At 39.9% G+C, this 27,963-nt stretch overlaps 2 protein-coding genes across 3 annotated transcripts in view; one reads left to right on the top strand and one right to left on the bottom strand.

Moving 5' to 3' along the window:
* LOC122733853 (immunoglobulin lambda-1 light chain-like) overlaps window positions 1–27,963 on the bottom strand; it is a 773,472-nt gene that overhangs the window by 585,460 nt on the left and 160,049 nt on the right. The gene's annotated exons all lie outside the window — the stretch shown is intronic.
* Window positions 1,332–26,004, top strand: LOC122733736 (vomeronasal type-2 receptor 26-like). The gene is made up of 7 exons (XM_043974411.1): window positions 1,332–1,509; window positions 2,880–2,904; window positions 7,415–7,706; window positions 11,969–12,763; window positions 15,175–15,402; window positions 21,526–21,649; window positions 25,034–26,004. Exons 2-7 carry the CDS (start codon window positions 2,894–2,896, stop codon window positions 26,002–26,004), a joined length of 2,421 nt encoding a protein of 806 aa, XP_043830346.1. The 5' UTR covers window positions 1,332–1,509; window positions 2,880–2,893.

Raw genomic sequence — 27,963 nt, 5'->3', positions numbered from 1 at the left:
CTTCTTAGAACCACAAGGGAGAATCAGGTGGATCAGGTAGACACCAGTGGCAGAAAGGAGTCCTGAAAAGGGCTTGGCAACCCCTCACACCAGAGGCACTAGTCTTGCCTGACCATACCCTACACCCTTATTGTAGCCTCTTTCAGGTAAAGAATATGCACATGTCTGAAATGCTAGTCATTGGAAGGAGGAATTTTATCATAAACCAATTTGACTAAGTAACCTTTGAGACCTCTTTTCTTAATCTCTGAGACCAATGCTATGATCCTGCCCAAAGAGTGAGGAGAGAAATAGGAGAAGGAATTTATGTGCATTGCAGCTGCTCAAGAGAAATGTGAGATGCACAAATTTAGAGACATCTCCACCCCAAATGTTAATGTGGAGTATTTGTGCCAGACTTATGGTAGAGCCCTCCCCGCTTGTATTCAGTTGATCAGCCACAGTGAGACACATTATAATGTGACTGCCACATAGTGCTGTCATGTTGGTCCTCTTTGAGGTTGATGGACAGCAACCAACAAATTGACAAACTGGAACAGAACTTCAAAATACATTAGACTCAGTCCTGAGTATGAAACTTACATTATTACATTATACCTAGTAGAGAGGATTGAAGTGGCAGGGGCAGGGGGGTGGCAGTAAGCTTTATCACCTAACAGGGAAATTGCCATCACTGAAAGTTTTGTTTTTTAAAATGTTATCACCTGCTGGGTTATTTTTCCATGGGGTTCAATCCACACAGGCCATTTACTGAACTGAGGTCACAGAAATTACTTTCCAAAGAAGGCACTTCTGTACTATAGTGTCTGCTGGGATCAAGGGAAAGAGAGTCCAAAACATAATTTTGTACTTAAAGTTTTCCCTTGGATGCAGAAGCTCAGCTGGAGATGCCCCAGGCAGTCTGGTCTCCAGAGTTCTTCAGCAACCAAGATTTCTCTTTGGAGACTAGGAGGAGTAGGAGACTGGAATAGCAATAAAGGTGCTGTGAGACAAAGTTCACGCTACAAGTTGGTGAAAGTATAAAACATCTATTCATCTGGCACCCTTGTCCTTGTCTTGGACTTGGACCTGAACAGTATTCCATTGTGATTCCTCAAGTGTGGCAGGCAGACCATAGCCTGGATATCTACAGATGGATATATGATGGTGGATCATCAATTCATGAGGATATCTACAGATGGATATATGATGGTGGATCATCAATTCATGATTGAGTCACCTGACTTTGCTGTATTCTCAGTGGCTCCTTGGTTTCCTCAGGCTTGGAACTTTGGCTAATTTTCAGGGAGATGCTTCCCCATATTCAGAAAAGCATTTCTCAGTTTCTTTCTTTCCTTCTCATATCTCTACTGCTGCAGGTTCCAGGTTCTGGGCACAGGACAGAGACACTCCCCTGCTTTCAACAGCTTAACCCCATAGTTTCCCAAGATGGGGACCTGCTGATTGGCATCTTTTTATCCTTGTTCTCAGTTGAAGTGAACAGTGAAACAGGAAGAGAACTGTTTGAAAGTCCTCCTAACAAAGCTTGTAAGCCTTATCAGTAAGTATCTATCTGTCTGGGCTCATTTTCACTTTGATAATTAAAAAGAGGTCTTTATAGATGGAGCAGAAAGGCAGGGCCATGCAGCAGGAGACAGTGGGTGCTTTGCACCTCTTCCTGTTTCTGAATATTATTTCCATTCCCATCAGTTTTCCTATGTTTGACTTTCAAATTTAAACAGAGTAAACCTCTTTCCTCTACTTCCCCATTCATATGCACCTCCAAAGAGCCCCAGCCCAGGAAGCTCAATCCTGAGCAGGTTCAATATTTTATCACCCTGCCTTCCCTGGCCTGACCTCACATTGATATTTAAACAGTGAAAGTACTGAAAGTCCTAAGAACCCAGGCCCCCGGAATTTGGTTAATACCCAGAAGCAACAGAAGTTGTGCCCATTTTCTGTTCTAGGACAGAGTTACTGCTATTGAGTGTCCTGAAGTTGTGAAATGAGAAATCTCCCCTATCCTTAAAATTAAAGCTCACATATTTCCTCTTCATTTGTCAGTCTGAGAAAGAGGCAGTGCAACCTTTTAGGGAGTCATGGGAACTCCTCCTTCAGTGAAGAGGTTGTATTTCCCCCTACCCCCCATGAATGTTCAATATACTGTTGTTTTTTCTTCCCTCATGTGTGTAGCAATTTATCATTTTCCTCTATTCTTCTTGGCACTCATTACATGTTCATGACAGAGCAGTTCAGCCTAGTGAGCCAAAAGAAAGCTGACTAGATCAGCCTGAGACAGAGTCTGAAACTGAGGGCTCAGGAGACTTGAGTTTATTGGGAAGAGAGAGGCATGCCTAGGCTGTAGTTGTAACTGGGGAATGTCTGCTGTTGTGCAGCGATCTCTGGAAAATTCTGATCCTCTCTACGTGATATGGGAAGTACTTGTTTTTGTTTCTCAAGGTCAGTTTTGCTGAACTGGAGGCATCCAAGGCAAGTGTAATTGTATTTATTTTTGGAACTTTGACAAGCTATACTGACATTTGTGCTGCTCCCAGGCTTTTGTCCCCTCTCAATTCCCTTTGGAGAAACCCTGCTTTAGATAGCAGCCACTCTGTGTCTAGAAATGCAACCCTCACACATAGGCCTGTGTAAGTCTGCACTGTAGAAATGGGGTTCAGATTAAAATTCACTAAATCTGAAAAATATCCCTTTGTGATAGTGGAGGAGCAACAGGTTGGCAGCTGCCCCTGTGAGAGACAGACTGGGATTCATTGGATGGTTCTTTGGCAGATGAGCATTCTGACTTCTCTAATTCCCTAGAGTCAAATCCTTCTGTCTATCTAGCTCATATTTTATGTTGTTTTGTAAATCCTTCTCATTTCTTTCAATTCCCCTTATAGCTTCCTTTCATCTCATGAGTAACAAGTTTTTATGTCTCTATTTGTTGTCTAAAGGACAAAATCCTTAAATCATTTTAGTCATTTAATACTTCCATATGCTGCTGCTTCTTTGCTTTTCTTTATTATTCACCAACCAGTCAGAATGAGTGGTTTGACTTAGAGGTAAAAAGTTCTCCCCTCCCTTGTTGAACCTTTAAACAAAAAAGCTGTAGTAATTAAAGGGCTCTTGAAAACTCTAGGAAGTCTTTGAATTTGGTCTTGAGAATAGGACTCCATAGTATGGGTAGGGGCTATTCTTCTTTTCTCCCTGATTCTAATTCAATGGAAAATGAATGAAGGAGGGAATGGAAACAGGTTCTTACATTCTCAGAAGCATAGAAAAGACTTCTGAAGAAAGGATTAAAAATTTTGTGAAACATATCACTTTCATTGAGGTAGCCAGCAGCTGGTATTCTGTCCTGCTTATCTTCTGCCTCCATTAAAACAAGTCCAGAAACTCATGACATGATCACTCCAAAAAACATCTAAATAATGCCATAGGACAATGCCTGGAGCAGCAAAACCCACAGAAGAATGTGCTGAAATCACAGAACAGCTTGGAAAGTCAGAAGGAGGGAGCTGCAGTGCTGAGATAGGAGTGGAGTCCAACCCCACAGTCACCCTGACACAGACCCAGTCCCAGGAAGGCCTCACCAGAGAAGGAGAACCCCAGAGCCTCTGAATCAGCTGAAGCACCAGTGTCATCTGGAACTAAGCTCACAGTCTGGTGAGAGGTCTGAGCCTTTGGCAGGGGGGAGACTGCAGGGGTCTCTGCTGGTGCTGAGGCAGAACTTGGGTTTTTAACCCCTGCTGGGAACCAGGAGGTAGGCTTGAGTAGCAGTGGCCCAGGTGGGGGAGGGTCACAGGCTCATCAGAGCTGACAACCACAGCACACAAAGCTGGTTGATTAGAAAGTTGGTCTGGGGTCATCTATGGACCAGGGAACAGGCCAGGTGAGTGAAGAACCTGACCCTCCCTAAATCATACCACCTGGGACTTCTGAACTTGGGATACTGCAGTCTGGAAACAGTGCCCCACTTTAAGGATCTAAAAGTCAAGTAAAAGAAAGGCAAGAGAGCCTCAGACACTTGACACTTCCTAGCTGTGTGACCCTGGGCAAGTCACTTAACCCTCATTGCCCTGCAAAAAAAATAAAATTAATAAAAGAAAGGTAAGATGAGCAGACAGGGAAAGGTGAGGACCATAGTAAGTTTCTTCAGTAACAGGGAAGATCGAGGTGCACCCTCTAAAGCTTCCAAGAAAAATATCAATTGGTCTCAGGCCATAGAGGTGCTGAAAAAGGACTTTGCAGATAAAGTTAGAGAGGTAGAGGAAAAAATGGAAAGAGAAATGAGGGTGATTCAGGAAAGACATGAGAAAAAAGTCAACAGCTTGAAAAGTCAAATTGGCCAAATGGAAAAGGAAGTACAAAAGCTCTCTGGTGAAAATAATTGCCTAAGAATTAGGATTGAACAAATGGAAGCTAGTGATTTTATGAGAAACCAAGATACAATAAAGCAAATCCAAATGAATAAAAAATAGAGGGCAATGTGAAATATCTTCTGGGAAAAACTGCTGACCTGGGAAATAGGTCAGATAGGACCTAGGAGAGATAATCTGAAAATTATGGGTCTACCTGAAAACGGTGATTAAGGAAAGAGCTTAGACATCATCTTCCAAGATATTCTCAAGGAAAATTGCCCCAATATTCTAGAAGCAAAAGCTAAAATAGAAATTGAAAGAATCCACTGATCACCTCCAGAAAGAGATCCCAAAAGGAAAACTCCTAGGAATATTATAGACAAGTTGCAGAGCTCTCAGGTCAAGGAGAAAATATTGCAAGCTGCCAAAAAGAAAGATTTCAGGTACTGTGGAGCCCCAATCAGGATAGCACAAGATTTAGCACCTTCTACATTAAAGGACTGGAAGGCATGGAATATGATGTTCCAGAGGGCAAAGGAATTGGGATTACAACCAAGAATCACATATCCAGCAAAACTGAGCATAATCTTTCAGAGGAAAAAAATTTTAATTTAATGAAAAAGAGAACTTTCAGGCATTTGTGATGAAAAGACCTGAACTGAATGGCAAATATGACTTTCAAACACAAGAACCTAGAGAACCATAAAAAACAAAATTGGAGTTTGGAGACATACCTGGGGTTGTGCAGTGTCTTGTGTCTGAGGCCTGGTTTTGGCTGGGATCCCCCTGGATCCAGGGGAGATGATTTGTCCACTGTGTCACCTAGCTGACCCATAATGACATTTTTAGGGTTATATTGAGGGGTGAGGGGAATGCACTGGGGGAGGGGGAAGGGCAGAGGTAAAATCCTACATGAAAGAAACAGGAAAAGGCTTATGGAGTGGGGGAAGAGATGGGGGAAGAGCAGAGCAGTAAATGAATTTTACACTCATTAGAAAAGGCTGAAAGGTCTTAAATTCATCAGAGTTGCCTCAGAGAAGGATTAACACACACACACACACACACACACACACAAAACTGGGTGGAGTAATCTATTTAATCTGGGCAGTAAATGAGCCTAACACTCATCAGAATTGGCTCAAAGACCTCAATCTGATTAGAATTGGCTCAAGGAGGGAATAACAGACACACTCAATTGGGTGGAGTAATCTCTCTAACCCTGCAGGAAAATAGGAGGGGAAGGGGATAAAGAGAGAGGGGCAAAAGAAGGAAGGGCAGATTGGGGGAGGGGACAGACAGAAGCAAATCCCTTTTGAAGAGGGATACGATGAAAGAAGATGGATAATAGAATAAATATCATGGGGGAAGTAAATAGGATGGAAGGGAAACAGTTAACAATAGCGATCATGAAAAAGAGAAAAGGGGGGGGGATGTACAAAAATATATATATAGCAACTCTTTGTGGTGGCTAAGAATTGAGAATCAAGGGATCCATCAATTGAGGAATGACTGAAGAAGCTGTGGTATATGATTGTGGTGATATGGTCTTGTGCTATAGGAAATGACAAACAGGATGATCCCAGAAAAACCTGGAAAGCTTCATGAACTGATGTATAGTGAAGTGAGCAGAGCTGGGAGGACATTGTGCATAGTGACAAAAGTATTGTTCAATGAGCAATTGTGAATGACTTAACTTCTCTCAGCAGTGTCATGATCCAAGACAATCCCAAGGGACTAATGACAAAGCTTACTATCCACCTCCATAGAAAGAACTGATAAAAAGAGCACTTGTGTATTGTACATATATAACCTGGTTGCTGTCTTGTGGAGGAGAGAGGAAAGGGAGGGAAGGAGGGAGAAAAATTTGGAACTCTAAATCTTATGAAAATGAATGTTGAAAACTACCCTTACATGTAACTGCAAAAATAAAATAAATGTTTGTTGCTGGAAAAAAAAAAACAAACAAGTCCAGTTTGTCTGAGAAGTGGTAACTTCTGTAGGAATCTTCCTGGGCAGCAAATATATTTAAAACATTACTAAAAATAAGAGAGGTATTTGGTTTTTGCTATTGGTTTCCTGGCTAAAGACCTGGTACAAAATCACAATCTTTGAAATCCCTTGGTTTTCTAGTCTTCTCACCTCAATTCTTGTAAGGTAGTGTTGATGGAGAGAAGGCTGATTCAGAGCTTTGCCTTTCATTGGAGATATCAGATAGCACCTGATTCAGATATTGGGGGTCTAAATATGCAGTATCTCCTATTCTTACACTTGTGTAAGGCTGTTTAATGTCCTCCTCTTGGAACAACCTCTTCCCCAAATACTCTTAAATCAAAATCGTCCTAAGTTTCATGGGCCATGAAGGCTTCCCTTATTTATTTAAGGAGATGAGGCCTCCCTCGGCTTCCCTTTCTTAGATCTCAGTGCCATTCAGCTTCAGCATTTGTACTGCTTCCTTGTATTACAGTTACTGGTATACCTATTCATTCTCTCTCTCTTTATATATATATATATATATGTATATATATGTGTGTATATATATATGTATATATATATATATGTGTGTGTGTGTATATGTGTGTGAGGGGGTATGTATGTGTGTATACACACATATATACACATATGTATATATGTATACATATGTATGTAAATATATAAGTGTAAACACACACATATATACATATATATACACATATACATATACATATACATACATATATATATATATATATATATCCTTCTAGGGTCAAGGACTATCCTATCTAGAATACCTAGTTCATACTGGTTGCTCAGTATCCACTTATGGAATGAGTAGCTCATATAGGCAAAATAGTATAACTTAAAGACAATAGTCCTCACATCTCTGGAACCATCAGAAGGGAATGATATAGGAACAAGTTACATGGGAGATGGTATTTTTAATACAAATGAAATGAGCTGAAGAACCTTTGGAATCCTTAGTCTTAACTCAGATGCCTGAGGTTTTCATTCTTGTGAAAATTATTCCATTTGAAGGCTTTCTTAATGTTCTTTGACACTTGCTCTTCCCGCCCCCCCTCCAAAATGGCACCCCACAGGTGGCTGCACAAAAATTACCAGCAAGTCCTGGCCCTGTTATTTGCTATAGAGGAGATCAACAGGAATCCCAATCTGTTGCCCAACATTTCCCTGGGATTCCACCTCTACAACACATACCACAGTGATGAGAGAACCTTGGAGAGCTCCCTGCAGTGGCTGTCTGGGCTGGGCCAGTTCATCCCCAACTACAGATGCAAGGAACAGGACAAGGCTATGGCTGTTATTGGAGGAGTCACATCAGCTCTCTCTGTCCAGATGGGGACAGTGCTGGACCTCTACAAGTTTCCACAGGTGAGTGTTATTTATTTATATTTTTTATGCCTTTATCCACCACAACTATATTTATTAGTAAAATAAGAGTAATAATATGACGACAACAATATGTGGTGTTTATGGAGGGCTTTAAGATTGGAAAAGCACTTTACACATGTATTTCTTCTGATGATCAAAATAAACTGATAAGGGAAGTATAATTGTTCTGCCTATTTGACAAGGGAGGGTACTGAGACTGGGAAAAGGTAAGTTGCTCGTCTCATATCATGACACTAATAAGTCCCTGTGGCAGGATTTAGCCTTAGGTCCCCTTGACACCACATTAACCCTCTAGCCACTGCATCATGCAGCTGGTTCAATCATCAGGGAAGATGATGCTAGAACATCACCCAGATTGCAAGCCAAGAGTAGAATCAGAGTCATTGAGCTTCTAACCCACAAAATGCTCTCCTGGAAAGGATGTTCAGGACACCTGGATATACTTGCTTATTACACCAATCAGATCATTATATATTGGAGAAATTAAAATATTTACTCAATGGTACTCAAATCACTGTTTTAAGAGTTGGGACTAGAACTTACATATACAGACACACAGTTGGATCATCATCAAAGCCATTATATCTCACTCTATGTGTTTTACCTTTTAAAATCAGTCAATTAATGTTAGTGCTCAGTTTTTTGGGGTTGTTTGTTGTTGTTATTGTTTTGAATAGTGTGTTATTTTCAAAAGTGGAAGGTGCAGGTTTTGGAGAGCAAAGCTGTGATGAGTTATGGTAAGGAATGTTGAGAGCACCATAAGTATGATGTTAGATGTACTATATCTCCATATAGAAATATCAACACTTGTGAGTTTATTCAGTCACCTTTCTCTTTAATTTTTGCCTTTTTATTGTTTACTTAATCCTTGTATTAGAAAGTCAAATTTTCTATTCATTTCTGGTCTTTTTGTTATTGGGAAAATAGGGTTGGGGGTTTAGGATAGGGATAGGACTTTGCGGTCCTTAGGAATTCCTCTTTAAAGAATTACACCCTCTTTTTTTTTTTTTTTTTACTGAGGCAATTGGGGTTAAGTGACTTGCCCAGGGTCACAGAGCTAGTAAGTGTTAAGTGTCTGAGGCCAGATTTGAACTCAGCTCCTCCTGACTCCAGGGCCTGTGCTCTATCCACTGCGCCACTGAGCTGCCCCCAGAATTACACCCTCTTGTACACAAAATCAATTAGAATAAGGTAGAAGTTTGTTTAGGAGCAGGGGAAGGGAAGGGAAACCAAGAGAGAAATCCTCAGATTTCTTCTCATGGGCAGAAAGGCATGGCACAGAGCATGACTTCGAGATACCAATCTCCTCGAGCAGGAGACAGGCAGGTACTTTTAGAGAGTACTGATGGGGGTGACCCTCTGACTGTGGAAAGTTCCCTTAGTGAGGGAGGAACATCCCCCACTGGTGGTGGCTGGAGGAGTTGGGTGAGGGGTGGATGCAGATCTCTCAAGCCATCTCTCCTCAGGACACAAAGGAAGCAGCCACACCTAATCTTATCTCCCCAAGGGTGAGGGAGAGTAGAATGAAGGGTGGGGGTCCCAGAACTAGCTCAGTCCAATCTGGTTCCACTTATCTCTTTAGGTGTGTCTGTTCTTTGGTTTAGTTTCTCAAGGAGAAGGTTCTTTGATGTGCCCCCAGAGAACTTCTGGGGTGCTCTGGGCCCATAACATTCTCTGCTTCTTTCTCTCTCTATATAAGGAAAGGGTACGATGATTCACATGAAACTTCTTCATGCTGAGCGGAGCAGAAGAGATCACAGTGAGGCAGACGGGAAGGGGAGAAGTGGAGAAGGCCTGGTCCCAAGTGTGAGGTCCAGAGGGTGGGAGGAGACACATAGGCACAGTTGGTAGCTGCCATGCTGAATCCTTGAGCCTATATGGAACAAACTTAAACAAAGATTTAAGAAATCAGGGCAAAAAATGCATAAGGGTTTATCAGATAAGGAGTAAAGTAGCTGCTTTTTTTTCCCCCAGTGTGAGCTGAATGCAAGGCTGAATGCAAGACAGGGCATGGCCTGCCTTACAAGAATTAAGTAATCAGATCAAAGCTTAGTTCTGTGCAGTTCAATGGTTAGATAAAAGAAATATTTTTCTTTGCAACTTTTACACATTCCAAATAATTCCCAATTTAAACTATTCTACCATGAAAGATTTTAAGAGTAGCAGTAAACAGACCAACAACTGTGAGATAGCTAAAGGTATTTCTTCTGGTCTCTGCAGTGAACCAAAAGCTCAAAAGCTAGGTACTTCTCACTGAACTTGCTTTTTTCCTGACATCACACCCTGATAAGGGCCCAGGTGAAGAGGTTCAAACCAGGGAGGGATGAAGGAATTGGTGATCCTCCTTGCATACACATTAAAGGCAGTATCTGTCTACATTTTAGAGTCTGTCCCCCAATCCTCATGACTTTGTGCCTTGGTTGAATGGTAGAACCTGAATGAGAGAGTAAGACAGAGGTCGCCCCTGAATCATCCCTAGACTTGCCTCCTATGTCCAGCTTGGCCTTGGGCTTGGCCCTGGAGATGTCAGTGACAAGGGGCTGGCCAGGAGACCAAACTTCAGGGAGCTGGGTTTTCGCTAGGCCAACCTCTTGAGGGCTGCACTGGAGACAAGGAGGTAGGAGAGCTGGCCTCACCTTCATGGGGTGTCCCCCACTCCTGTGTCCCAGTTTACTGTAGCTGCCAGAATCTCGGCCACCCGGAGATCTGCTGGTAGCAGATGTGATGGCTGCTGTTATTAGCAAGGCTTGTTCTATGGAGCGAGCATGAGCCATCTTTTCTCTCTCTTTGGCTACCACAAGGTCCCTGTTATTAAAAATCTTAAAAGCAATATCAAGGAGTTGTAAGGGTGGGGTTTGGGGACCCCTGTCAAACTTCTGGAGTTCTCTCCTAATGTCAGGAGCAGATTGGCTGACAAAATGAATATTGAGGACAGTTATTTCTACATCTCTTCCTGGATCTAGATTGGTATATTTCTTCAGAGAGTCCACGAATCGACTCATGAAAAGATCTGGATTTTCTTCAGGCCCCTGTGTGATCTCCTTCACCTTCTCATAATTTACTTGTTTCTTAATCCCCCCCCCACCCCATTCCCTCAACCAGGCAGGTGACCATGTGGTTCCTATGAGACCTGTCCTCTCTATCACGATAGTCCCAGGAACCTCAGCCCAATTTCCAACCTGCAAGTATTCCTCCCCTACTTGTACCACCAGGTCCCAAATCTGTTTTTTCTCATCAGGGGTACAACAGCTGGCAAGAATAATTTGCAAATTGGTCCAGGATAGGTCAAATTTCATTGTCACAGACTTAAAGCCATCTATGAACTTTGTGGGGTTCTCTAAATAACACCCCAATTTCTCTTTAATCTGAGATAAACTGCTCATGGAAAAAGCAACATGCATTAGTGTTGTACACTTCCCAATGGGAAATTCCCTTAATGGAATCAGGGGAGCAGTGGAAGGCACTGGTATGGACCTGGGTGAAGCCGGTTTGGGAGGGGATGGGGAGGCTAATGGAGTAGGTGGCTTGGGTGAAGGCGGAGGCAGAGGATTGGGAGAAGGAGCCAGGTTAGTCTGTAAGGTGGGTGGTGCTCTGGGCCCATAACATTTTCATCAGGAATTTTTTAACATCCTCTCATTAAATATCAAGTTTTTTTTTCCTCTTGAAGGATTGAGTGAATTGATTTTTTTGTTTTTTTGTTTTTGCCTAGGTTGTTCTTGGTTGTCATCCTTACGTTTTGTTTTTGTTTTTGTTTTGTGGGGCAATGATGGTTAAGTGACTTGCCCAGGGTCACACAGCTAGTAAGTGTCAAGTGTCTGAGGCCAGATTTGAACTCAGGTCCTCCTGAATTCAGGCCTGTTTTATCCACTATGCCACCTAGCTGTTCCCTACTTTATTTCTTCTAAAGGAGCCTTGCCCATAGTAGCATATACAATGATCAGTTGAATTAAATTCACCCATTCCTGACCATTTAAGTTCATTGACACTCAAGATGTTAAAGTTTAATCTTTCTATCTCCTATTTCACCACATCCAGCCTAATTGGTTCATAGATTCCAAGTTACTATGCAATATTGGTATTTAAAACATCATACTTAACTTTCATCAAAAGAAATATTTGCAAATGAGCTTCCTTTCTGCCATGGTCCAGTTGTCAAAAGGGTTCATTTTTGAATTTGTATTTTGCTTCACTCCTCTCAGAGTTGCCATGATAAAACTGATGTGTGTTTTTTCCCCATCCAGGTCAGCTATGGTCCCTTTGATTCTGTTCTTAGTGACAAGGTCCAGTTTCCTTCACTCTATCAGATGGCCCCCAAAGACTCTTCTCTTCACCAAGGTGTTGTCCGGTTACTGGTGTATTTTAAATGGAACTGGATAGGTCTGATTGCCTCTGATGATATAAGAGGGGAAGAATTCCTCTGGGAAATAAGAGGGGAAATGGTAAAGAATGGTGTTTGTGTGTCCTTCACAGAGAAGATCCCTGTCAGTGAGAGAAGACATATGGAATCTCATGAGATGTTTGTGCCCAGGATCTTAACATCATCAACCAAGGTGATTGTCATTCATGGGGACACAGATTCATTAATGATTCTGAGATACTCACAAGTCCCTGTTTTACCAACAGGAAAGGTGTGGATTGCCACATCTCACTGGGACATTACCATGAGACCCTATCAGTATCAAGGTGATCAATTCCGTGGTGCTCTCACATTTTCATACTTGACAAATGAAATTCCTGGGTTCAAGACTTTTCTGAAAACAGTTACACCTTCTAAATACCCCGATGACATTTTACTTAGGGGATTCTGGCTCTCAGCTTTTCTGTGCCCAGATCAACCAGAAAACCCAGAGCAAGAGATATGTTTGCCAAATGCTTCCTTGGAGACCTTGCCTCTGTGCTCTTTTGATATGGCTTTGTCTGGCTTCAGTTATGTGATCTACAATAGTATCTATGCTGTGGCTTGGGCTCTCCATGAAATGTTTATGAGACAACGATCAATGGGAGATGAACAACAAGCAGTGCCTCATTCATGGCAGGTGATATTGAATTGGTGGCCACTTTTTAGCTATGGTGTTGTAAGGATGTGTTTTGGGCATAAGTAGGACAAGATGAATAATAAAGTCTTTTCCAACTGTCAGGTTTTCTAATTATGTGATCCTTAAGACTATATTGTTCATTTCTAATGCTTGTTGGTTTACATATAAAGTTAATAATTACTATTTTTTAACAGAGTCTTAGAGTTGGAAAGGATGTCAGGTACCATCTAGTCATTATTGATGTATCTGGACTGGCTCCCCTTTTGCTAAAATTTTGCTAACTTACTTCCATTCATGTAATAACCTATCACCTCCAAAGTAATTTTATTCTGTTTTCTGCCAGTTGTAAATGTTGAAAAGCTATTCATCATTACCCTAAGTCAGGATAGTAAGGCTATACAATGTCCTACACTGATTGATAGACAAGCCAGTGAGCATTCCTCATAACCCATCTACCTGCTTGTAAGTTATTTTCTCACTAATTGTGATTCTGGGTTCTTAAGCAATGAAGTTTATGTTGTGATATTCCTCACAAATTATTAGTGATGCACAGTTTCTCATTATTCAGTTAATTGAATCTGACCCCTTATCCCACATGACAAATGTACTAGAAACATGTCTTTTCCCATAGATCTTTAATGATCTGTTTCATTAATATAGTGCAATCATGGCCTTGGGCAAACACAAATTCTATTGATCATACATTTTGAGTTAAACAAATTAGACAAAAATGTTTCAATAAGTTATCTATATTGGTAAACATTAAGGATAAAATCACCTTTAGCCACTAATGGAAGTTGTTGAATTTTTTTGACATTTATGTAAACAAGCATTCACACCAGTCAACTCTCTCCAGATATCAAAGTCTCTGAAAAATTCTCCTCAGGATAACTTCACAGGCTGATGTAAACTCAGCTCTCTCAAAATATTCTTCAGATTTTCTTGTATTAATTAAATTACTCAGTTTTTCAGGAAAATTCTCTTAGTCCTTTCTGTGCCTCACACCTTGCTCTTTCCTTGACTGTTTCTATATGGCTCCTGACTCTCTCTATGATCTTATTTCCTTTTAAAATATATGACTAATAACTTTATTGTGGATTGGAGGGGCTCTATAAATAGTAGGTTGTATTAACAAAAACAAAACTAGATTTTCTTTTTTTTTACTATTCATATTTTCCTTGAAACTTTTTCCATATATACCCAGGGATAGGCTTGTAACTGTCCCTCTTAGGCTTGATCCCAATTCTTCCCATCGGGGAAGCTTAAACCTACCTACCTTAAACCCTGAGAAGGGATGCTTGGCATTAGGTAGTCTGGTGACCTTCTTCTTTTACAGGCTTACTATATTTTTGAGAGAATTAGATCAGGCACCCAATCAGCTTTAATCCTGCTTGTAGCTCAGAAATTCTGAGCTTAATGATTCAGTGGTCTCAGTAGTCTCAAGAATAGGTGCTATAAGCATATGCCATGATATGTGGCAGTACTTTGTCTTTAACTTTCAGCCTTTGGTCCCGGTTACATTTTCTGAGCCAGTAGACAGAATATGATCATTCTATAGGATATCCATTCAGACCCTCAAAGACTCTCACTGTGCCTTCCCTGATTCTTTCCTTTTCTGGAATAAATATCACTTGTTCTGTAAAATTATCCTGAATTTCAAGATATTTGTCATGTTAATTATATACAAGCATTTCTCTCCTCTATCCCTTGCATTATTTTATCCCTTGCATGTTTATTAAATATCCAGATGGCAAGATATCACCACTCATCTATCACCACTCATTTAGGTTCAATCCATCCCCTTATTCTTATAATAAGTTGTGATCTAGAAAACCACTGCTTTGTAGTAATGTTTGAGTGGATCTCCCAATCTGGAAAGCCTGGATTAAAATCTGCCCTTTGGATACATACTTTGTGATCCTGGGCAACTGTCTCATCCTTTCCATGGCCAGTGTTATCCTGAAAGGCTGTAATTTGCCAATGCATATGGCAGCTGCTATTCTGCATTTGTAGGAGTTTCCTCACCAAGGAGCTTCCTAATCAATTACACTTTCAAGAATCCAAGATAATGTCACCCACAAATCCTCATCTCAGATATAGTCTTCTGAGAACATTGGTCACTTTAAACCAGCAATTCACTTCTAATTCTTACCCTTTTCCTTCTCATGTATGTAGAAGGTTTTCCTTCTTTCCATAGAACTGGAATTCTTTATGCAGAAGAATATCTTCAAAATGATACAGAGGAATGATCTAGAAATTCTTTGACAGGTCAGAGCATTGAAATGAATAACTGAAGAAGATGAAGTTCAATAGTAATACATTGAAAGTCTCTCACAGGCCCAGCATCCCTCATATAAGGGAAACCTTCCCTCAGGTAGCACCCAGTGATGAAGATTTCCCTTCTCTTTCAGCTGCACTCCTTCCTGAAAAATACCCAGTTTAACAATAGTGCTGGTGACCAGGTGTTTGTGGATGAAAATAGAAGATCAGAGGCTCAATATGCCATTATGAACTACGTGATCTTTCCTAATTGGTCTGATGTTCTGCTGAAAGTAGGGCAGTTTGTCCCTGAGGCTCCAGTTGGTCAAGATTTCACAGTCTGTGAGGATGCTATAGTGTGGAGTATATCAGAGTCAAAGGTCAGAGATATTTTAAATGGGAACTTCATGCTTCTAATCACAGGAACAATTCTTGATCTATTTTTTTTTCTTCCTTTACATTGCTTACATGGGCAGCTACTTGATTCATTGGAGAGAATGCCAGGTCTGGAGTCAGGAAGACTTCTCTTCATGACTTGGAATTGAGTCTCAGACTCTTAGTAGCTATGTGACCCTAAGCAAGTCACTTAGCCCTGTTTCCCTTAGTTCCTCCTCCATTAAATGAGCTAGAAGGAAATGAAAAATCGTTCCATTATCTTTCCCAAGAAAACTCTAAATAATGTCATGAAGTGTTGGATATGACCTAAAAATGATAGAACAACAGCCACATTGCATATATTTATCATTTGAAGACATCTTATGACTAATTTAAAAAAGCATTTTTATTTAAAGTTTTGACTTCCAAAATCTATCCCTCCTTCCCTCCATTCCCTCCCCTTCTGTGAGGCATTAAGCAATCAGCTATAGGTTATAGAAGTGCAATTATGTAAAGCATTTCCATAATAGTCATTTTGTATAAGAAGACTCAAATAAAAGAAAAAAGTCAGAAAGTGAAAAATAGCATGCTTTAGTCTGTATTCAATCAATATCAATTCTTTCTCTGGAGGTGTATAGTGTAGATTATCATTAGTCCTTTGGGAATGCCTTGGATCATTGTATTACTAAGAATAGCTAAGTCATTCAGAGTTCTTCATTGAAAAGTATTACTGTTACTGTGTACAACTAATAACTAATTATAAAAGATAAGATTATACATATTAATTATGAATAGACTCCCACAAGCTATGTAGTATACCACTCTCCATTTTACACATGAGGAAACTGATGATCATGGAGAGTAAGTTATTTATGGAAAGTCACATAGACAATGGGCATCCTAGGTGGCATTTAGTGATTATGCACAACTGAATATATGAAAGGATATATATATATATATACACATATATAAAACATATATACATATGTGTGTGTATATGTCTAATTTTTTAACATAAAATTTAAATTTCTTTCCATCCCACTTCAACTTTTCTCTTTTCTCAACTGAGAATAAAAGAAAAAAAACTCCATGTATAGTCAATAAAAAAAATTTCCACATTTACTACATATAAAAATAATGTCATTTTGCATTCTGGGTCCTTAACATCTGTATCAGGAAGTGGGAAATATATTCATTATTAATCTCTAGATGTGTGGTTTATTATTAAATTAATCAGTTTCTAATCCTTTCAAAGTCATTTGTTTCTTCCATATCATTATTTTTGTAGAATTAGTTCCCCTGGTTCTGCTCACTGTACTTAACATCTATTCGTACAATTCTCTCCTGGTTTCTCTGAAACAAACCCCTTCATAACAACACAATAGTACCTCATAATATATAAGCACATTTACCGATATACACATATACATGTAAACTTATTCAATGATTTTTCAATTAATGGGACAGACCTCAGATTCCCATTCTTTGCCACTTAAAAAAGAGATTTTTTTTATATGTTGTTAGTGACAATTTATTTTGTTTTGGCCTTATCCCTCTTTCAATCTCCCTTCTCTCTAATTCCTTATTCTCCCCCTTGTTTTTTTAATAGAATCTTATTTTCCAAAATATATGTAAAAACAAAATTTTAACATCAATTTTTTTAAAACTTTGTGTTCCAATTTCTCTTTCCCCCTCTATTCCCATCCCCCACCCACAAGAACTCAAGCAATTCAAAATAAGTTATACGTGAGTAGTCATGGAAAAATTCCTATATTAGCTAGTTGTGAGAGGAAACAGTCAAAAAAACCAAAACTTCAGATTAAGGAATTGTCAAAGAGGAAAAGAAAAAAAAATTTAAATGTGTTTCCATCTGTTTTCAGATACTATCAGTTCTTTCTCTGCTGATGGGCTGCTATCTTCATAAGTCCTTCAGGGTTATATTGGATCATTGCCTTGCTTAAAATAACCACATGCTTCCCAGCAGATCATCCCCCACTATTGCTATTATTTTGTATACAGTACATTTCACTCTGCTTCTGTTCATGTAGGTCTTTCCAGGTTTTTAATCTTTCCTTTTCTGAACAGTTCATATAATAGTGAAGTTGAATTGTTAGTCTCCCTCCATCCCATTCTTTGTTTGTACAGATAGCTTCTATTGCACCCTAATTATGATGTAATATCCACTATCTTTCCATTCTTTTCCTACCCAATGTATTCCTCTTCCCATCTTTCAATTCTTTTCTTAAGACTATAAAGATATAAAAGACTCACTCCCAATTATTGTCTGACTAGTTTGCCTCTTTGATGCCTAACAATAATGTTCAGAGTCTCATATGAATTATCTCCCTACCTTAGAATGTAAGCTGCTTGTGCTTCAATATATATATATATATATTATTTTTTTGGTGAAGCAAGTGGGGTTAAGTGATTTGCCCAGGGTCACACAGCTAGTAAATGTTAAGTGTCTGAGGTCAGATTTGAACTCAGGTCCTCCTGCCTCCAGGGCTGGTCCTCTATCCACTGCACCACCTAGCTGCCACTCATTATTCTTTTTTTATCCTCCCATTAAGTTTTGCTTTCCCCAATTACATGTAAATACAAATTTTGACATCAAATTTTTTTTAAACTTTGTGTTCCAAATTCTCTTCCTCCCACCCTCCCCCTACAAAGAACTCAAACAATTTTATATAAGCTATACATGAGCAGTCATGAAAAACATTTCAACATTAGACAGATTGTGAAGCAAAACAGACAAAAACAAAACTTCAGATAAAAGAACTAACAAACAAACAAACAAAAATTATGCTTCAATCTGTATTCAGACATTATCAGTTCTCTCTCTGTACATGGACTCCATTTTTCATAGGACTTTCAGAATTGTCTTGGATCATTGCATTGCTGAAAATAAGTCATTCATAGCAGATCATCTTACAGTATTGCTTTTATTTTGTATACAGTACATTTCACATTGTATCAGCTCATGTAGGCCTTTCTGGATTTTTCTGATAGCATCCTGCTCAGCATTTTATTTTTGTGGTAAACTATATTTACATATAGACAATTTGTCTTACCTCCTTACTATCTGTGGCTTGAGAGTTCAGTAAGTGGCTGGCACAGTTTCATATGCCACCAAGAACTCACTGTTTTGTTATTGTATATGTGTGGGGGCAGGGCAGTTAGTGGGAGGGTGGGCTCTGTGCCTCAATGTTGGCTTTTGCCTCAGATTGGATCCTTACTGCAGGCTTGCCCAGCAAACATGCTCTGGACTATAATCCCTTCCTTCATGATTTAGAGAGACTTTTTCTGACAACAGTCTATGTTGTCTTCGGCTTGAATATTATTTTACTCAGCCTTTTATTTTGTTTGCCCCCTGAAAATTCATTTTGAGGTGTTATTTTTAAATTGTTTGGACGGAGATTTTGTAGAGTTCATGCAAGTCCTTGACTTCATTCCACTACCCTGCTGGTAGGGAATTAAAACACCATCTAGTTTATTTTCTTTATTTGATTCATCCAGGAAACTGAAAGATTGCTGCTTTCCCAAGATGCTTTAATTCAGTATTCTATTCACTGTCTTACAACTATATGAATGAGAATAAAATATCCTTTGAGATTAATTCAGGGAAAGACATGGTATTGAGCCCTTCAGAGTATGTTTCTATGGAGAGGAAAAATGGTTTGAATTTTATATTTCTTCAAATTGCCTGAATTTCTGATTGTTAGAGAATGGGCTGTTTTGTCAAAGATGTTTATATTAAGTTATATTCATTGTGGAGCTATCCCTTCACTCTTCTGGTCCTTCAACTCTAAGGATCTTCCAGACTGGATGGAAATAGATTAGATGTATTTTTTAATCTTTCAACAGCTTCTAGTCTAACACAGTGGAGATTAAAATTATATGTGGTCACCCTATAATTGTCCTAAGTTTAGGGAACCTAGCTGGCATTTATCATATATTTGCTATTTAGAAATTAGAGGCTACTGCATGAATTTGGGGACATTAAGCATTTATTAAAGTGTATTAAATATTAGTAAAGAGAGCACATGGCTCAAAAAGTTAGGAAAGCCTAGTTAGGAAAGAGGAGAGAGAGAAATGGGCCATGTGGCTCTCCTTCTGTTCCCAGGGCCCATCCAGTGAGTCCCTTTGTAAGCTTCCTGAGGGCCAGAGGAGAGCCTGCCCTTAAACATTGCTCAAAGCTACTTGGCTAGCATTACTCAAATCTATTGGTTTACTGAATTTGAGGGTGTTTCAGCTTAGTGTCTGCTGATGTCAATGTACTGAACCCTCTGAGGGGAAAAAGCCTTCAGGTAGGTATGGGTTTAAATGAGATAACTTCTATTGTCTGTATTGGCAGTCCAAAATCCAAGTTGACTGACTCTGGGCCAGTCTTAAAAGTTCTGGGAAGGCTCTCTGGGTTATGTCCTTGAGAGGGGGTCTCTGGGAGTCCGTTGAGTGATTACAATCAATAGTATAGTTATAATCAAAGTATGTCTAAGGTGAGGAATAAAACAGTTAACTTAGCATTTTAAAAACTGAAATTCCCAGAATTCAAAAGTTGGTAAAAAATCGCATATCTGGTGGTAAGTGTGGGGTTGCCACCTAGGCATTCCAAGTAGTGAATATTTGAATCCCTTTGCATTGGAATCAGGTATAAATCTCATCACCTTTGTAGTTATCCAGGTTTCAGGGATTATGACTCATACATGTATTAGTCTACAATTCTGCAAACTTCTACTTGTCAGCCTGATAGATTATACATTACCCTATTCATACTCATCTCAGATTTAAGGCAATCCAGTAGTATATTGTGATATTTTCTAAGTGAATATAAATAAATGATTTATTTCATTAAAAATTAACTCTGATATTCCATTGAAGAGACAAGTATTCCTCCAAAGTGTTCTCTCTCTCTCTCTCTCTCTCTCTCTCTCTCTCTCTCTCTCTCTCTCTCTCACACACACACACACACACACACACACACACAAATACACACCTTAAATCACCACAAACTTAAATGTATATCACTGCCACTTGTTGTCTTATTAATTACCAGGGAAATTAACAACAGTAATACAGATTTAAACATTTTAACTATGTTGAAAGTACTTAGGCTTTCAACCAATAAATGGCAACTACAAAGGTGGCCTATAAGCTCTGAAATAACTTTTCCAACACTCACCTCTCATACAATCTTTTTTTTTTTTTTTTTTTTTTTTTTTTTTTTTAGTGAGGCAATTGGGGTTAAGTGACTTGCCCAGGGTCACACAGCTAGTAAGTGTTAAGTGTCTGAGGCCGGATTTGAACTCAGGTACTCCTGACTCCGGGGCCGGTGCTCTATCCACTGCGCCATCTAGCTGCCCCCTCTCTCATACAATCTTAAATTCTCTTTTCAAGAGGTTTCTTTACCAAATAAAACAAAGCAAAAAAAGCAAAACGAAACCCAAACTTCCTTAATGTCTTTAAGAAAAAAGTCATTTTGGTGTTTTTTCTATATGCTTAGTGTCCCCCCCCTCCCCCCCAGGCATGGCAATTGAGATCTACAAAATAATGGTAAAACTTCCACTTTCATTAGGATTCTATTCTCTCTTGAGGATTTATAAAAGGAAGGATGATGGGAAGAAGCATTTGTTGAGGACCATTTAATTTGTCCCAGGTGGTATATAAATGGATCCCTTTCCTCTCCCCCAAACCCTTTCAGGTAAATACTACTACTATTCTTATTTTCATGTATATTAAACTGAGGCAGACAGAGATGAAGTGATTTGCCCAGAGCCAAATAAAAAATGTGTGATTCTGGGTTTGAATTGAGGTCTTCCTGGCTCCAAGTTTAGAATTCTATCTACACTCTCACTCTCAGTGGGAGTAGCTGTAGCAGCATGGGTCACATAGAAAATAACCTTCCATTTTCTACACAAAACCTCAGTAGTTCTCTGGGTTTTTTTGGTAGGGCAATGGGGGTTAAGTGACTTGCCCAGGGTCACACAGCTAGTAAGTGTCAAGTGTCTGAGGCCAGATTTGAACTCATGTACTCCTGAATCCAAGGCCGGTGCTTTATCCACTATGCCACCTAGCTACCCCAGTAGTTCTCTATTAAAGATGTTTATTCTATTCTCCTCTTACTATCTTAGGTTCCCTCTGGGGTCTGCAGTGACAGTTGTACGCCTGGATTCAGGAAGATCCCTTTGGAGGGGAAGGCTGCCTGCTGCTTTGACTGCTCCCCATGTCCAGAAGGGGAGATTTCTAGTCAGATGAGTGCGTTTCTGTAGGCAATGCTCTTATCATAGTCACTGATTTAAAAAGTAAGCAACAGATTATTCTTATACAGTTACCTACAACTCCCAGGAATATTATTGTCTGAGTAAAAGATTATATGGGACCAAGGAAAACTAGTTCAATATCCTGAAATAACTACCTATGGCATGGTGACTCTGATCCTAATACAAAAGGAGAAGTTTAGTCAATAGGAAAAAAACAACTGCTGTTTCATTTCTTGATTTCTTGGATGAACCAAAGTCATTTAACCTTGTCCCAGATACAATGGTTGGTGCCTAGAGGGTATATAGGGAAATAGATAGAGATAAAAATAGATAGATAGTTATAGATATAGATAAAATCAAAGATAAAGATACAGATCTAGATAGTGTACTAGGGCAGAATGAAAGTTGTCCAGGTGTAAGGTTGTCAGATGCTAGATTCCATGGGGGATTGAGTCTAAAATATGACTGTGGAGGGAAAACCAGGAAAAAACGTTTCACTGAAGTAGTACATCAAAGTTGGAGATTGAAATGAGGAAGTCTGAGGGTCTGAGGGTGTAGAGTGATGTTTAGAGCATGTGATTTAAGGTGAGATCTTTGTTGTAAGATGAATCAACAAAAGCCATTGGAACAAATTGCTTTCCTGTTCAAACACCAGGGTGGCAGGCCATGGTATTGCCACTGGACTCCAGTTAAACTGGAAGAGAGTGTTACCACTGGATTGGTTCTTGAAAACAATCCTCCTTTGAAAAATTACATGCCCAGACAATACAATCAAAATTTAATTTTTTTTTTTTTGGCGGGACTATGGGGGTTAAGTGACTTGCCCAAGGTCACACAGCTAGTAAGTGTCTGAGGCGGGATTTGAACTCAGGTACTCCTGAATCCAGGGCTGGTGCTTTATCCACTGTGCCACCTAGCTGCCCCCAATCAAAATTTAAGAAAAAGTTTTTCTTATTTGGCACACAGAGGCATGGCTGGGAGAAGAAGCCTAGGCTTCAACTCCTAGGGAGGTACAGGTTTAAGGCTTGTTCCTTAGACAGCCAAAGAGGTATGGCTGGAGGAAGAAGAGTAACTTCAACTCCCCAAACAAAAGAGATGACAGTTTTATAGAAGTGAGAAGTGGGTTGGGGTAGAGAACTAAGACTGAAAAGATACAGTAGTTTTAAAATGATTATGTTAGTTATTTGGATCTATGAATAATAAAAACTCCACATTTCTAACTTGAGAATACTGTCACTACCTGGTCCTAATCACATAGCAAACATGACTGGCTCCCAACTAAGCTCATGTTGTAAATTCAAAGAGTCCAGCTTTCTGGGTGGCTGTTTTATGATCTGTTTGACCAACCACTGTCTGGTTAACTAACTACATTGCTTCTCCAAGGAAAGAATAATCTCTAACTGACCACAGCAAGATGATCAACCATATTTCTCCATGGTCATAGTGTCCCCCTTAGAGTCGGAGTCTCCCTAACTGGACCCAGGCCCATCAGGCTGCTACTACAAGAGGGTGAGGCTCATGGCATTGTTCAGATATACCTCACTCAGATCCAATTCACGTGCAAGTCAAGAAATCAGGTTAATGATGTTGTTTGGGGGGACTTGTGACCTGGTTCAGGGGGCTAGCTCACCCAAAGAATTGGAGGCCCATCATAAATCTTGTAAAATAAAAAGATGTTTATTAGGAAAGAGGAATATGACCAGGGTGCAGATCATCATGGTGACCGTCCCACTGCAGTAAGAGAAAACCTGATCTTTTGTATCTTTACAGAACAAAGAAAGAGAAGGGAATTGCAAGGTAAGGGGGGATGCAAAGGCTAGGGGCAGATAACTAAGAGGGGATCTTTGATAATGGGATGTCAGTAGGGTATATATTGGCTGGGATGCTGCATAGCAGCATCCATTTGTATCCTGCATATCCTTTTGCAGACCTCAGTATTTCTTATCAGCATATCAGGCTCATGTGCTATCATACTTCATACCTGAGGTGGGAGAGAAAACTGTTTTTTCCCTTGGCCTTGGGGGTTGGGAGTTTTAGGTTTCTTGGGGTCCCACTGTATTCCCATAACAATGTCATTGATCATGTTTTAGAATGATGAACAACATCAAACATTCCAAGAATATCGATAATTAGGTTTCACAATTTCTGAACTTTGGCCCAAAGAGAATTCAGTCTGAATATCCAGTTACATGAAGGGTATTTAACAATAGAACACATTGATCCTGCTTTGCAATTGTTTTAAAAATAAAGTATGCATTAGAATGCCAAGTTACTGATTGTTTCTTAACTGACTTCCTAAAGCAAAATGTGTAAGCTCTGCTATTCAATTTGCCATTTGCTTACTCAATACTTTTTAGTAAAATTAAAGATTTTCTATAGGGATTTGTGACATCACCTGTAGACAAATCCATTTGAATTTTCTCCTCTGATGTCACAGAAGCAATTCAAGTGTTTGTTTGGGACTTGAAAGAAAGAGAAACAAGAAGGAGTAATAGAAATGTCTCTAGAAGAGACAGATTGATGACAGCAAGGGTATGTCTAAGCTGCCAGTTGGGGTCTTTGGAAAGCCATTTCCAAGGTAAGTATCAAGCGAATATGAAGGAGAGGGTGAAAATATGGTCCATCTACTATTCAAAGAATAAGTGAAAAAAACAAGTCATTCTTTGATCCAAGGAGAATTTAAGGTATTTGATTAAACTAAGGCATTAAAGGTTATGGAATGCTCTATTGAATAAATCATGCAGTGGAATCAATTTCATGAGGATTAACAGGAAGTCCACTTAGAAAATAAAATAAGATTTCTCTATAATTAATCTCCAAGTATTCAATAAATAATTAATCAACTATTGTATTGTTGATAAATGGTAGGAATACAAAGATACAAAGGAAATGATTCTTTCCTTCAAGAAGCTTCCATTAGAATGAAGGACACATCATGAATCTACAAATTTGTTTGTGGGAAGGGGTTACCTGGGATCTGGTAAGAAAAAGGGGAGATTAGTGCAGACAATGTACAACTAGATTTGTTGTTGAACAACATGACATACACACAGAAGCCATCTTTACATGTGATAGAAAAAGGCTCATGTTTCTAAATTTATTGTGCTCAGTGAATAAATTAGGAGGGACATGTATCATTAATCCAATAAAAGGAATACAGAGAATCAATGTGATCCAAGCCCAGTCAGTGATAAAGCACATGGACAAAGTTGGCCTGGTGTAACATGGCACTGACACTGTCTCTCAGCAAAGAGGAAAGAGGATTTTGTGTCCTGTGGAGGCAGAAGCAGTTGTTGTAGTTCTCATGATTATTTGCTATATCTGCCCATGGGCATAATTTTTTGAGCCTAAACTCTGAGCCCTTGTTTGTCTCCTACAGATGCAGAGCAGTGTATGAAGTGCCCAGAAGATGAATATCCAAATAAGTGGAGAGATGGCTGCATCCCCAAGGTTGTGAGCTTCCTAACCATGAAAGAACCTCTGGGGAGGACTTTGGTCTCTGTGGCTGTTTCCTTCTCCTTACTGACAGCTCTAGTCCTGTGGGTCTTTGTGAAGTTCCAAGACACTCCCATTGTCAAAGCCAATAACCGGCCCCTTAGCTATTCCCTCCTCATCTCCCTTACCTGCTGTTTCCTCTGCTCCTTGTTCTTCATGGGCCATCCTACCACTGTCACCTGTCTCCTCCAACAAACAGTATTTGCAGTTGTGTTCACAGTGGCAGTTTCCTCCATTTTGGCCAAAACCATCATTGTGGTTCTGGCTTTCAGGGTCACAAGGCCGGGGGATAGGATCTGGAAGCTGATATATCCTCGAGTGTCCAACTATGTTGTTCTCATCTGCTCAGGGATCCAAGTGATGTTCTGTGGCATCTGGCTGGGAACCTATCCTCCCTTTCCAGAGGCAGACACACACTCAGAATTTGGCCACATCATCCTGAGGTGTAATGAGGGCTCTGTCTTTGCCTTTTACTGTGTCCTAGGCTACATGGGCTTTCTGGCCCTGGCAAGCTTTATTGTAGCTTTCCTGGCCAGGAACCTGCCTGACTCCTTCAATGAAGCCAAGTTCATCACTTTCAGCATGCTGGTGTTTTGCAGTGTCTGGGCCTCTTTTCTGCCCACATACCAGAGCACCAAAGGGAAGGCCATGGTGGTGGTGGAGGTCTTCTCCATCTTGGCCTCCAGTGCTGGCCTGCTGGGCTGCATTTTTGTTCCCAAATGTTCTGTGATCCTCCTGAAGCCAGATAGAAACACCCAGGAAGAGATCAAGAATAAATGGGATTCTAGAGGCAAGATGTCTTCTAAAGCACAGCCTTACACTTCCCGCTCTGGGAACAGCAAGTCTGAAGAATAGCCCACACTGACTTGGCCTAGCCATATTTATTGATTTTGTTGATGTTTGAACTCAAATGAGTGGCATCCTTCTGGCTTCATTGTCAAATGCCACTCACATTCACAGGCTGGATCCCCTCAGGACATTGACTGTTGCTGTTTGTAGATGTCACTACTGACTTTAATGGATGCTGCTATAAATGCACCGAGTAATATCTGGCAACTCCAGATTCTTAGAATGTTTGAAGTTCTCAGAGTCATCCCTTAAAGCATAGAGAATTGGGAGACTCAGCTATGTGTACACTCTCATTCCCCACACCTACTGTTCATTCCCATTAGGACTCCTTCACCACAGGATTCAATCACAACTTAAAGGATTGAACTCCTGGAACTTTGGTGTGGTGCACATATTTCCACAGGTTATGCCTTACTCTATTCAACCAATCTCAAGCTATCTTATTTATCCATCTTGGGCTTTCACCCAATGATGCAAAGACCCAATGATTCTTTAAAAGCGATTAAGCAAAGGGATGCTTATTGTTATGGGCCTGAGGTACCTCAGAATTTTTCTGGGGGAATTCAAAGAACTTTCTCCTTGAGTGGCTAAACCAGAGGATGGAAACAGCTAAAGAAGCAAGGGAGATAAGTGGCACTCCCTAAGGACTGAAGTAATTCCAGCAATCAGGACTACTATTCTTCACCCTAGTCTCCCCTCACCCTCAGGAAGATAATCCTATTAGGACTGTCTGCTGACTGCATGGTTCCAAGGAAACAGAGATAGGTCCAGGATTCAGAACAATAGCCCCATACCCAACTTTTGCCAACCCGCCCACAATAAGGGACATTCCAGGGGGCAGCTAGGTGGCGCAGTGGATAAAGCACAGGCCCTGGATTCAGGAGGACCTGAGTTCAAATCCAGCCTCAGACACTTGACACTTACTAGCTGTGTGACCCTGGGCAAGTCACTTGACCCCAATTGCCTTCCCAAAAAACAAAAAAACAAAACAAAAAAAAAATAAGGGACATTCCACCCTTAGGTGATCACCCCATCTACCCCCTATAAAATAGTTTTCCTATTCTGGTTAGGGGAGGAAAAGTTCTAAACCTTCCTCCCAGCAGGTTCCCTTGAACTGACTTTTAAAATTACTTTTTAATTAATTTTTTTAATTATAGAACATTTTTTATTTCAATATCTAAAATCCCCAAATCACATATTATTATATTATACAATATGACCCTATTTATGGCCACAATAAATTTGATTGCATGAAAATGAAAAAACTTTTGCAAATGTTTCCCTCTCTTTGATGCTTATCAAAAATAATACTTCTAGAATTAATTTACACTTGCCATAGCAACCAATTTACCAGGGAAATGCTTTATAGAATTTGATCAAATAATCAGTTGGAAAAAAACCCCAACAAACAATTTAGAATATGGGAGCACAATACTCCCAGAATTAACATTGTATTATGAAATCAAAACCATCTTGCATTGTTTCAAAATTGGAGAGATAGATGAATAGAACAAAATACACATGGAAGAATAAGAGAAAATGAAATTCAATGGTCTACATGTGCTGGGACTGGTTTTAGGTGGGAGCATTGGATACATGAGTCCTCTCGGATTTTGATGGCAGTCAGAATTGTTAGCAATACCTGGAAAAGACCTTCCCAAGCTGGCTGGGTCCCACTAGTCTGCTGAAATTTTTTGATATATACACTGTCTCCTGGTTTCAAATCATGTAATGAGATGTCCAAGGGGCCAGCCTGTACTGTTGCTCCTGCCTCGTGGAGTTCATATAGTCTGGCTTGTAATTCCTGTATATAGGAAGCAACAGAGGTATCTCCCCCCACCAATGATGTATATACTGGGGGAAAAGGTTTTTCTTGGATGGGGGATGGCCAAAAATCATGTGCAAATAGAACAGTGTCAAGGGGAGGATATCAGGCCCTTTCAAATAAGTTTCAGTGCACAATTT

The sequence above is a fragment of the Dromiciops gliroides genome, chromosome 1 (assembly GCF_019393635.1).
Source record: "Dromiciops gliroides isolate mDroGli1 chromosome 1, mDroGli1.pri, whole genome shotgun sequence".
Lineage (NCBI taxonomy): Eukaryota > Metazoa > Chordata > Mammalia > Microbiotheria > Microbiotheriidae > Dromiciops > Dromiciops gliroides.
This window is presented reverse-complemented; position numbering and strand designations above follow the sequence as displayed.

Excerpts from the sequence above, each read along its gene's own strand:
- LOC122733736 (XM_043974411.1), top strand. Across the intron at positions 15,403-21,525 it reads GGAGTATATCAGAGTCAAAG|GTTCCCTCTGGGGTCTGCAG; the intron begins GTCAGAGATATT and ends TTACTATCTTAG. Across the intron at positions 21,650-25,033 it reads GGAGATTTCTAGTCAGATGA|ATGCAGAGCAGTGTATGAAG; the intron begins GTGCGTTTCTGT and ends TGTCTCCTACAG.